This window comes from Neoarius graeffei, chromosome 7 (assembly GCF_027579695.1).
Source record: "Neoarius graeffei isolate fNeoGra1 chromosome 7, fNeoGra1.pri, whole genome shotgun sequence".
In the NCBI taxonomy this organism is placed as follows: domain Eukaryota; kingdom Metazoa; phylum Chordata; class Actinopteri; order Siluriformes; family Ariidae; genus Neoarius; species Neoarius graeffei.
Genome location: NC_083575.1, coordinates 91,290,208 through 91,303,000, shown reverse-complemented (window position 1 = coordinate 91,303,000; position 12,793 = coordinate 91,290,208). Strand labels below are relative to the sequence as shown.

At 43.3% G+C, this 12,793-nt stretch overlaps 1 protein-coding gene across 1 annotated transcript in view; it reads left to right on the top strand.

Moving 5' to 3' along the window:
* Nucleotides 1-12,793, top strand: part of hpgd (15-hydroxyprostaglandin dehydrogenase) — an 82,032-nt gene that overhangs the window by 68,203 nt on the left and 1,036 nt on the right. Inside the window, exon 6 of the mRNA XM_060926568.1 lies at nucleotides 9,901-10,064. Within this exon, the coding sequence (XP_060782551.1) occupies nucleotides 9,901-10,064 (164 nt within the window). The remainder of the gene's footprint in view (nucleotides 1-9,900; nucleotides 10,065-12,793) is intronic.

Sequence of the window (12,793 nt, the reverse complement as noted above, 5' to 3'; positions counted from 1 at the left end):
GATTTGAATTTTGTCCTAGGCTGGCTATCTTACAGTACTATGACGTGAATGCACAGCAGGTCAGGCAAACAATGATGGAAGATAAGCTTGTGGAAGAGAAATTTGCTTCCCAAAGTTGGAAACACTACTGTACCATTATTTTGAATTTGTGACAACTAGAGGTGCAAAGAACATTGTCGTCCGTTGTAAACTCTGTCAGTCGAGCAACGAAATACTTTCAACTGCGAAAAATAGCTACATCGAGGTTATTGAAGCATCTGACGTGGCAACACAGAAATGTGAAACTTGTGGAGAAAAACGCAAGTGCTGGTAAAGATGCATGCACTCCGGCTAAACAACAACTGGACTTCAGAGAGAAGTGAAGTGGAAAGGATGTGAATAAGCTCGTTGCTGACTATATCGTAGAAGAAATGTGACCTGTTTCCACTGTTGACTCACCTACATTTCGATGTGTTATAGAGAAAATAACCGAGGAAGAGCAATGCTAAGCTGCTACAGAGAAAGACGTTTGCTGACGACCTCTAGAGCGAATATGCGCTGACGGAATCTAATTTGAAGGCCACAATCAGAGAGGGAAACAGATGTACCACAGCTGACATCTGGACATCCATCCATTATCTGTAGCTGCTTATCCTGTGCAGCGTCACAGGCAAGCTGGAGCCTATCCCAGCTGACTATGGGCGAGAGGCAGGGTACACCCTGGACAAGTCGCCAGGTCATCGCAAGGCTGACACATAGAGACAAACACTCATTCACACTCCCAGTCAATTTAGAGCCACCAATTAGCCTAACCTGCATGTCTTTGGACTGTAGAGGAAACTGGAGCACCCGGAGGAAACCCATGCAGAACATGCAAACTCCGCACAGAAAGGCCCCTATCGTCCACTGGGCTCGAACCCAGAACCTTCTTGCTGTGAGGCGACAGTGCTAACCACTACACCACCTTGCTGCCCAACACGTAGACCGCAAACAACAAAAGCTTTCACTTTTTCAGAAGGGGGTTAGCAAAAGTAATGTACATTAATGGTGTTTAGTAGACACACTTATCCAGAGCAATGTACAACATACCAGAACAGCCTGGGGAGCAATTGGAGATTAGGTGCTTTGCTCAGTGGCACTTCAGCCATTCCTGCTGGTCCAGGGAATCAAACTAGCAACCTTTTGGTCCCAAAGCTGCTTCTCTAACCATTAGGCCATGTAGCTAACTACTTTTGATACCAAGTAATCAGTAAAGTACTTTGATTACTTTGTAAAAGTAACTAATTACTCTTCCTGAGTAACTTGAACAACACTGCTCATAACACATCCTTGGTGACTTGACCCTCACGATGGTCTTTCCTCTTAAGATGTCAGGGATTCTCTTCAAGGACTGTCCCGTTACTGCAAGGTTTGTTCGGTGAGGTCTTGAAGGAGTGGGGGAATGAGTCAGTATAAAGAGAGAGACTTCACGAAGTCATAGAAATCTGCAAATTCTTTTCTAGTTCTTAAAAGAAAATGAGCTGAAGCCAGTTGGGTTTAAAACTTGAAATAATTGAGGCTTTAAAATTTGATTTGCCCCATTAGTTTTAAGATTAAAGGATTATGTTGTCAATTAAGCTTTTTTTTTTTAATCTAATTTGTCACCACTTCGGTTGTATGTATGTATGTATGTATGTATGTGTGTGTGTGTGTGTGTGTTGTTAAAATTCCACTTGTCCCCACCCTCTCTTGTTCTGCACGTAGCCACCTGTTTGACATAAACATTTCTTCCTTATGAGTTGTGAGGGGAAGTCCAGGGTTTGAAAGAACATTGAAACAGGATGTATGTAAATGTAACTGGCTGTGTCACAATGGTTTTCCCCAGCCACCAAATATAATCACTCAGCCAAGGTATTGCTATCCGAGGCTAAACTGGTCGCCCCAAGCATCTACATTAACCCTCACTGCTGTACAAAATCTCACTAAAGAGACAGTCAATTCAGATGTCTCATCTCATTATCTCTAGCCGCTTTATCCTGTTCTACAGGGTCGCAGGCGAGCTGAAGCCTATCCCAGCTGACTACAGGTGAAAGGCGGGGTACACCCTGGACAAGTCGCCAGGTCATCACAGGGCTGACACATAGACACAGACAACCATTCACACTCACATTCACACCTACGGTCAATTTAGAGTCACCAGTTAACCTAACCTGCATGTCTTTGGACTGTGGGGGAAACCCACACGGACAGAACATACTAACTCCCGACAGAACATACAAACTTCACAAAGAAAGGCCCTCGCCAGCCACAGGGCTCAAGCAGAGCCGGATTAATAATTTCCTGGGCCCTGGGCAACAAGGCTCAAGGACCCTCTCACCGCTGTCCCAAAAAAACTATCATAAAATCGGCATCATCAAGAGCATAATATCAGGCTTCTGCATGGCTCAGGAAAGATGTATATGTGTACCTTTATAGTCTCAGCATAAAGTGCATGTAATCAAAACACAAGACAGATGCACAAATGTTAAACATAACTTTTTATCCAAATGAAGCCATATACATACATCAATTATTTTAATTATTTTCCCACATATCAACTTAAACAAACCGCCACATTCATTATTTTAAGAAATAGCAGATTAGCCGGGCGGCACGGTGGTGTAGTGGTTAGCGCTGTCGCCTCACAGCAAGAAGGTCCGGGTTCGAGCCCCGTGGCCGGCGAGGGCCTTTCTGTGTGGAGTTTGCATGTTCTCCCCGTGTCCGCGTGGGTTTCCTCCGGGTGCTCCGGTTTCCCCCACAGTCCAAAGACATGTAGGTTAGGTTAACTGGTGACTCTAAATTGACCGTAGGTGTGAATGGTTGTCTATGTGTCAGCCCTGTGATGACCTGGCGACTTGTCCAGGGTGTACCCCGCCTTTTGCCCGTAGTCAGCTGGGATAGGCTCCAGCTTGCCTGCGACCCTGTAGAACAGGATAAAGCGGCTAGAGATAATGAGATGAGATGAGCAGATTAGTCTACTCTGTGGCCTTCCTTCTTGACTTTGAATATGCAAACTGGTGGACAATATCTTCAAAATCTATTCCCTCAACGACTTCATTTTCTATGGAAAGTAATGACAGAGCAGAAAGTCGTCTCTGTGTCATAGTGGTCCTTAGGGCATTTTTGACTCTTTTTAACACAGAAAATGATCTCTCGCCCTCACAGTTTGAGACGGGCAGAGTTAAAAACATTCTAAGCCCAACATATACATTTGGGAATGTTGTCTTAAGGCCATTTGTTTTAAGAATCTGCAAAATTTTAACAGGCGAAGTGCAAGTGTCACTCGACACAAAGTGCGTGAACTGCATGAGCTCGTCTGCTAGGGACGCATCTAGGTCTGTAGGATACATGGATGTCAACCTCGCAGCTCGTTCGCGCACTTCACGCTCATCACAGTCCCTGTCAAATAAAATGCCAAAGAGCTCACAGACGTCTGTGTAAGCATCGATCCGTTTTGATAGGCAAGAAGTGAGTTTGTCAGTAATCACATAATATGTTTCAACTTTGAATCTTGCCATCATTAAAGACGACCTCCTCATTGCCGTCACTCTCGTCAGTAAATCTCTTCCTTTTTCTCCTCCGTGAAATGTCATACTGATAGTCCTGTGCAGGGCTTTGAACCAGAATTTTTTTTCTATTGGTTCGTTCCGAACAGAAACAGAATTTTAACGTTTCCGGTTTGGGGTTCCACCATTAAATAGACGTTCCCGAACCGGTTAGAACACAAAAATTTCGTTCCCGGAACGGTTAATTACGTTCCCTGTCAGCTGTTTAACAAATGGCTATAAAATTATGTCTCTGTCTCATCCAGCTTAAGCCAAATGTAGGCTAATTCTATTACAACCTTGATTAAATAAGACAAGAAATAATTCAAAACAATTATTATTTCAAATGTTGGCGATTTGGATTCTCAGTATGTCTTCCCATCTACACAAACAGAAAAAGTGCCAAAAATGAAAGAGAATTCGTTTAGTGTGTTACCAAAGGCTAGTCAGGCCCTATAGAGGGCTACCGCATGACGTCACCGCGCCGCGAGATTTTGTTAGGCGCCATATTGGAAGACCAAGTACACATCTATGCAAGTACATACATACATACATAAAACAAACTACACCTGAAATGTAGCCAGGGCCGGTTCTGCCCTAATCTGGACTCGGGTGCAACATCGCGCAACCCCCCCCCCAAAAAAAAGTCTAAATCAGGACAACCATCACATAACTATAACTATAAACATTTTATATCAACTATTTTAACTAAATGGGCTATAATAAATAAGCCTGCAGGCAGCCACGGCGGGCTGCCTCAGAAAAGTAACCATTCAATGACACAACTGAAAGCCTGCAGCCACGGCGGGCTGCCTTAAAAAGTAACCATTTGTCCTACCTTAAAACTCGTTTTGCATTTTCTGCCTCCTTTTTTGTATTTTCGACCCTCCGTTTATTTTCTTTCCTTTTCTGAAAACCCGATTTGTGTCCAGACATTTTGTTCTGCTACCAATGAACTAACTCGTCAGGTCTCGTCTCTCAAGCCCGCGATGATTCCCGTGGGAAGGGCAACAACTGATACATTTTTACAAACAGCCAATAGGGAGGTTGCAACGTTCAGGCTCTTCTTTGCTCAGACACTCAGTAATGCACTTATTATCACATGGAGACGTGATAGTAGTCCACCCTCCCGCTCTCTCCATTCAGTCAGCGAACGTCACACAGGAAGTGAACCCCAGCGGGTCATAGAAACTTGCGCAGGAGAAGAAATGACTTTTTTATTTGTAGGCTACAGAAACTTTGAGGAACGAAATAAAAACCGGTATTAACCGGTTACCATTATTTTTAATAAGCGTTTCTGTTCCGGAACATAAAAAATAATAAAGTTTCTGGTTTCGTTTCTGTTCCATGTGAAATAGAAAAAGTTCCCGGTTTTCGTTTTCGTTCCTTGAACCGGTTCAAAGCCCTGGTCCTGTGTAACACTGACAGATCGCGCTGATTCTTCCAGATCTGCAAACTGGTCTCGTAACTGGTCTCGTGGCTATTTTAGGTATATGTTTCAAACTGTCCACTAATTTCAATTCCCTTTCTCTTTTCAATTTTCACACTCCCGCTTAAGTGTTTCTCCATCTTCCTACACTGCTTTTACCCATCGGGCTCTCTCCAGTCCATCCGAACGTCAAGTCACGTGACTCGTGTCCTCTCGCAGTGTCCGTGTAGCGCTGGGAAGCGTGCAGGCAGGGATTACTACACAAACACTGAACACACCTTAAGGAAAATAAGAATTGCGTTCATAACGCTATATTTTAACATTTTAGTTGATGGTGTCCTGGGCCCCTTAGACGTCTTGGGCCCTGGGCAAGTGCCCAATTGCCCTAATGGTTAATCCGGCCGTGGGCTCAAGCCCGGACCTTCTTGCTGTGAGGCAACAGCACTAACCACTACACCACCGTGCTACCAACAAGCAACATTTGAAATGTAATTCGCATAGACTTGAGAATCTTTATGATGCTATAAAGAGGCAAATCCCAACAACTACCTCCAATGATTCCTCATACTATCCATATGTGGCCGATTTCTTTACTTCCCTAGTCACAACTTTCCCTGTATCTTGACAAGTCAAATTTATTATCTAATGTTTTATCTCGTGCATTTTTGAAAATAAAATTAATTTTTTCTTGTAACACTTCAAGTTGGGATGGTAAAGTATTGACCACTTTATAATGTTGCTGTTTCTTCTCACAACACTTAAAACCTGTTTAGGGTCTGAAAACACAGCCCTGTGTCTGAAATCGCTCCCTACTCGCTATATAGTGAGGACGCCATTTTGTCGTACTCTCCGAAAACTTAGTGAGGATTATTTACACCCTGCATACTGCACGCAAAGTATCCCACAATGCATCACGAAAAGTAGTTTACAATGATGGTCACTAACCAAAGCAATATATCCCATCATGCATTGCGGTCACGCTGAAAGAAATCAAATTAAAAGTCTCAAATTTGATTTAATAAAAGGCAACAGCAAAGAAGAAAGTATTCAGCCTTGATTTAAAAGAACTGAAAGATGCAGGGACTTTGTATTGATTAATGTGGGAAATACGCTCAGGATAATATGTGAAGAGTTTGGTTCTAAAACGCTATATATCCAATTCCATTGTTTCGAGAAATCACTTTTTCTGATTATGGGAAGTGATAAAAGGAAAACCACTGTATCCTGTTTTAAAACTTATTGACTAACTCCCTGATGATAAATTTCAAAAATGAAATCCAAAACTAATTAGCAGCTTTTAACTGAACCAAGTAATTTTTTTTTTTTGTCAAGTCGCTACATATCCACGCCACGGCATTTTTCCCCCAAATGCTACATATCCTTTTCTATTTAAAGTGCATTTAACCGTGTTCTTTCATAATAGATTATTTTATTTTTTTAGATTATTTTATCGAAATTATTCATAATTCAGAATGAAATTCATTCATTCATTCATTATCTCTAGCCGCTTTATCCTTCTACAGGGTCGCAGGCAAGCTGGAGCCTATCCCAGCTGACTACGGGCGAAAGGCGGGGTACACCCTGGACAAGTCGCCAGGTCATCACAGGGCCGACACATAGACACAGACAACCATTCACACTCACATTCACACCTACGGTCAATTTAGAGTCACCAGTTAACCTAACCTGCATGTCTTTGGACTGTGGGGGAAACCGGAGCACCCGGAGGAAACCCACGCGGACACGGGGAGAACATGCAAACTCCACACAGAAAGGCCCTCGCCGGCTCCGGGGCTCGAACCCAGGACCTTCTTGCTGTGAGGCGACAGCGCTAACCACTACACCACCGTGCCGCCCTCAGAATGAAATTGTTCAATAAATGTGAGAAGTGATGAAGCCACTTCACGGGTGCAGCCATCTTAGAAGACTTCACGCCAACGGCGGCCTCTGATTGGCCAAATGGATATGTCTGGTTTTGAGAAAAATCAGTGATAGTGCTTGTTGCGTTTTGGAATGAAAGACCATAATGCAGTGTGTAAATCAATGGCAGATATCGTGTTTTGGCGAAAACTGAATATGGTACAAGTAAGATATGATAATTGCTGATGGTTTGGTGGCGGGAGTTTCAATTTTTCAAATTTGGCATTTATTGCATTTTGGAACCAAACTCCATGTATTTATTACAAAAATACATGCATGTATTTACTGTATTATTTTGAAAACCCATCAGCCAACTGATCTGCCACGTTTTAATTGTGCGACAGTAACGATGTAAATACCAGCGCGACAGACTAGTGTCCAAAAGCGTTTTTGTTTTGTTTTTTCATTTTACCAGTGAGCTCAATATGTACAGTGAGGCAAAAAGGTTTTTAGTCAGCCACCAATTGTGCAAGTTCTCCCACTTAAAAAGATGAGAGGCCTGTAATTTTCATCATAGGTACACTTCAACTATGAGAGACAGAATGGGGGTAAAGAATCCAGGAAATCACATTGTAGGATTTTTAATGAATTAATTGGTAAATTCCTCGGTAAAATAAGTATTTGGTCACCTACAAACAAGCAAGATTTCTGGCTCTCACAGACCTGTAACTTCTTCTTTAAGAGGCTCCTCTGTCCTCCACTCGTTACCTGTATTAATGGCACCTGTTTGAACTCGTTATCAGTATAAAAGACACCTGTCCACAACCTCAAACAGTCACACTCCCAACTCCACTATGGCCAAGACCAAAGAGCTGTCAAAGGACACCAGAAACAAAATTGTAGACCTGCACCAGGCTGGGAAGACTGAATCTGCAATAGGTAAGCAGCTTGGTGTGAAGAAATCAACTGTGGGAGCAATTATTAGAAAATGGAAGACATACAAGACCACTGATAATCTCCCTCGATCTGGGGCTCCACACAAGATCTCACCCCGTGGGGTCAAAATGATCACAAGAACGGTGAGCAAAAATCCCAGAACCACACGGGGGGACCTAGTGAATGACCTGCAGAGAGCTGGGACCAAAGTAACAAAGGCTACCATCAGTAACACACTACGCTGCCAGGGACTCAAATCCTGCAGTGCCAGACGTGTCCCCCTGCTTAAGCCAGTACATGTCCGGGCCCATCTGAAGTTTTCTAGAGAGCATTTGGATGATCCAGAAGAGGACTGGGAGAACATCATATGGTCAGATGAAACCAAAATAGAACTTTTTGGTAAAAACTCAACTTGTCTTGTTTGGAGGAGAAAGAATGCTGAGTTGCATCCAAAGAACACCATACCTACTGTGAAGCATGGAGGTGGAAACATCATGCTTTGGGGCTGTTTTTCTGCAAAGGGACCAGGACGACTGATCCGTGTAAAGGAAAGAATGAATGGGGCCATGTATCGTGAGATTTTGAGTGAAAACCTCCTTCCATCAGCAAGGGCATTGAAGATGAAACGTGGCTGGGTCTTTCACCATGACAGTGATCCCAAACACACCGCCTGGGCAACGAAGGAGTGGCTTCGTAAGAAGCATTTCAAGGTCCTGGAGTGGCCTAGCCAGTCTCCAGATCTCAACCCCATAGAAAATCTTTGGAGGGAGTTGAAAGTCCGTGTTGCCCAGCGACAGCCCCAAAACATCACTGCTCTAGAGGAGATCTGCATGGAGGAATGGGCCAAAATACCAGCAACAGTGTGTGAAAACCTTGTGAAGACTTACAGAAAACGTTTGACCTCTGTCATTGCCAACAAAGGGTATATAACAAAGTATTGAGATGAACTTTTGTTATTGACCAAATACTTATTTTCCACCATAATTTGCAAATAAATTCTTTAAAAATCAGACAATGTGATTTTCTGGATTTTTTTTCTCATTCTGTCTCTCATAGTTGAAGTGTACCTATGATGAAAATTACAGGCCTCTCTCATCTTTTTAAGTGGGAGAACTTGCACAATTGGTGACTGACTAAATACTTTTTTGCCCCACTGTAGTCCTCTATATAGTAATTCCCTATATAGGGAGTAGTGAACAAGTGAGTGACTTTGGACACAGGGCAAGTGAAGTGTTTCTAGTCATGAAATGTTCCCGAGAACATGTTCCTGGTCTTGTATTAAAATACAATTTAGACAGTAAACTATTTAACATGGGCGACACGGTGATGTAGTGGTTAGCGCTGTCGCCTCACAGCAAGAAGGTCCGGGTTCGAGCCCCGGGGCCGGCGAGGGCCTTTCTGTGTGGAGTTTGCATGTTCTCCCCGTGTCCGCGTGGGTTTCCTCCGGGTGCTCCGGTTTCCCCCACAGTCCAAAGACATGCAGGTTAGGTTAACTGGTGACTCTAAATTGAGCGTAGGTGTGAATGTGAGTGTGAATGGTTGTCTGTGTCTATGTGTCAGCCCTGTGATGACCTGGCGACTTGTCCAGGGTGTACCCCGCCTTTCGCCCGTAGTCAGCTGAGATAGGCTCCAGCTTGTCTGCGACCCTGTAGAAGGATAAAGTGGCTAGAGATGATGAGATGAGATGAGACTATTTAACATGTCTGGTTTTATAAGATATATAATTTCTGGGGTGATTGTCGTTTTCATAAGACTAGCACTTTAATGCTCTAGTGAGGGTACATAGCTAGCATGAAGGTTAGTCCGGATCCAAGCATGTAACCTAAATCAAACAACCTATATTCACACTGATTGGTGCATTATTTACTTTTAGCTATATAGCTACTACAGTTTATCAAAATGGGGGAGGGGAATAAAACTTCAAGTGACATGAGGTGACTGGTAATGTATTAGTTTTGACCATAGAACAAGACAGCATGGTGAAAAATGGAGTCCTTGAAGTTGGGAAATCTGATAACTAATTACATCTAAGAGGAGTTCTGACTGGAAAAAGGCAGCGGGGGGAGGAGGGGGACTCATTCTTTGGGCGATCTGTGCACTCAGACTGAACTTTTTTGTTGTTGTCATGGGTAGGATGCGTCAGAACTTTGCAAGTACGGTGTGAGGATCAACGTCCTGTGTCCAGCCTTCGTGGACACGCAGCTCCTCCTCAGCATTGAGTGCGAAGAGACCATGGGCAAGTTTGTGAAGTACAAAGATGACGTAAAGCAAAAGATGGACAAATACGGGATTCTTAAGTGAGTATTTATTTAAAATCCATTTACTGTCTTTACGATACACTGTACGGTACAGTACATGCATTCCTCCAGCATTAAGTACTATTCATTTTTGAACATTAGCATTATTTCCGTGTGAACTGCTCTTGTTTTTGCCAAGTGACTCATTGTGATGGTGATTATTAAACAGTCATCATGAAACTAAACACCTTAATTCTAACAGCTGTATTCACATGCCTCCTCAGCTAGACTTTTGTGAAAGTTATCCATGGTTCATCGTCCCATGGCATTTTACAAACCGCAAGAACAATCCCAGGTTAACTGCTTGTGTAGCAAAACATAGAAAGCGCCAGAACACCGACAGGGCATGAGTGTAAAAATGATAAATATAATGTTACAAATCCTGAGCAGAGAGAATAGAATATACAATACCAATATATGTACAGTAAGTGGAGGGGGGATTGAAACTTGGTGTATGACAAGAATTGCACTAAAATAAGGTGGAAAGGGACCAAGTGGCAATGGAGGAGTCCTGGTGATTTCTCACCACTCTTGAGAGCCTTGTGTTTGTGGGCGGAGCAAACGCCGTGCCATACCATACCATACCATACAGTACCATCCACCCAGTCATGCACCAGGATGCTGGATATATTACAAATTCGTAGGTGCTAAAGAAGGCTTGCTTGAAATCCGAGAAAACCTGCTTTAATTGCATAACATCTTCGTGGAAACGCCAGTCATTAGCTGATCTGTCCGTAAAGTCGATGAGCTGTTGCCATGGCATGGCGTCGGTCATCTGTTGTCCACAATTCAGTTAAATCATATCTCCTCCGTCAATTCTAAACGGATTTCCATTCTGATTGTTTTGTTTGAAAGAACTCATTGCTCCACGCAAAACTTGGTGGTTGTTTTGTCAAATTTTTTTGTTAACGAGTGACTAATTAGCAGAGGTGGACAGTAATGAAGTACTTTTACTTGAGTACTGTACTTGAGTACACTTTTTGAGTATCTGTACTTTACTTGAGAATTATTTTTTTGGAAACTTATGACTTTAACTTCACTACATTCGAAAGACAAATATCGTACTTTTCACTCCACTACATTTCTGTCAAGGTCCTCGTTACTCGTTACTATGAAGCGGCTTTGAAAGTGGATGTTTTTTCTTTTCTTTTCTAAAACATGATTGGTTTTTTCACAGGTGACACTGAGACAGCTGATCAGTAATCACTAGGGTCACGTCACGTCCATAGACTGGATAAAATCAAGATCAATGATTTCTCAGTAGCAGAACCTGTTACTTCAGAACCTGTAGTTTCAGTGCTACAGGTTCCACAAGTTAGTCAGTAAATCCAGTCAGTTGTTTCAGAGGCATTAGATTTGACTTAAGTAAAAATTTGACTGTACAACTTTCACTTGTATCAGAGTAACATTTGACCAATGGGATCTGTACTTTCATTCATTTTCATTATCTCTAGCTGCTTTATCCTGTTCTACAGGGTCGCAGGCAAGCTGGAGCCTATCCCAGCTGACTACAGGCGAAAGGCGGGGTACACCCTGGACAAGTCGCCAGGTCATCACAGGGCTGACACATAGACACAGACAACCATTCACACTCACATTCACACCTATGCTCAATTTAGAGTCACCAGTTAACCTAACCTGCATGTCTTTGGACTGTGGGGGAAACCGGAGCACCCGGAGGAAACCCACGCGGACAACATGCAAACTTCGCACAGAAAGGCCCTCGCCGGCCATGGGGCTCAAACCCAGAACCTTCTTGCTGTGAGGCAACAGCGCTAACCACTACACCACCGTGCCGCCCCGGGATCTGTACTTTGATTTAAGTAATGAATTTGGGTACTTTGCCCATCTCTGAGCGGCACGATGGTGTAGCGGTTACCACTGTCGCTTCACAGCAAGAAGGTCCTGGGTTCGAGCCCAGCGGCCGGCGAGGGCCTTTCTGTGTGGAGTTTGCATGTTCTCCCCGTGTCTGCGTGGGTTTCCACAGTCCAAAGACATGCAGGTTAGGCTAATTGGTGGCTCTAAATTGACTGTAGGTGTGAATGGTTGTTTGTCTCTGTGTCAGCCCTGTGATGACCTGGCGACTTGTCCAGGGTGTACCCCGCCTCTCGCCCATAGTCAGCTGGGATAAACTCCAGTTTGCCTGCGACCCTGTAGGACAGAATAAGCAGCTATAGATGATGGCTGGACGGATGGATGTCCAACTCTGCTAATTAGGCCAAATTAACGAATTTTCCAGGCCTCTCACTAGAATTATATCTTCTCTCAGATTTCTCATCCGATTCCAGTTCTGATCAATGTTTTGGGTAGATCTTCCCAACTTGGTTGTTTGTTGATTTTCTTGCTGTAAACAATTTGTTTACAACTTTGATTATTTTCAGTTAAAGCGTATCTCCTCCCTCCTTCAGTTCTCAATGGATTTCAGTTCTCATTGTTTTATTTGAAAGAACTAGACCTTCTGCTCAAAACTTGGTCATTGTATTGTCAATTTTTTGCTAACGAACTGCTAATTAGGTCACCTTTGCGAGTTTTGGGACTTCTGATTAGAATTCTATCTCCTCTTGCAGTTCTCACCCGATTTCAGTTTTGGTTGACGTTTTGGGTTGATCTTCCTTCAGGGAACGAAATCTAGTCCTTTCTTGAGTTTCCTGTTGTAAACAGTTTGTCATGGAGGTTGGTCCTCTCTCACATTGTCACATTTCAGTTCTGCTTGTTTTGATGGCAGGCCA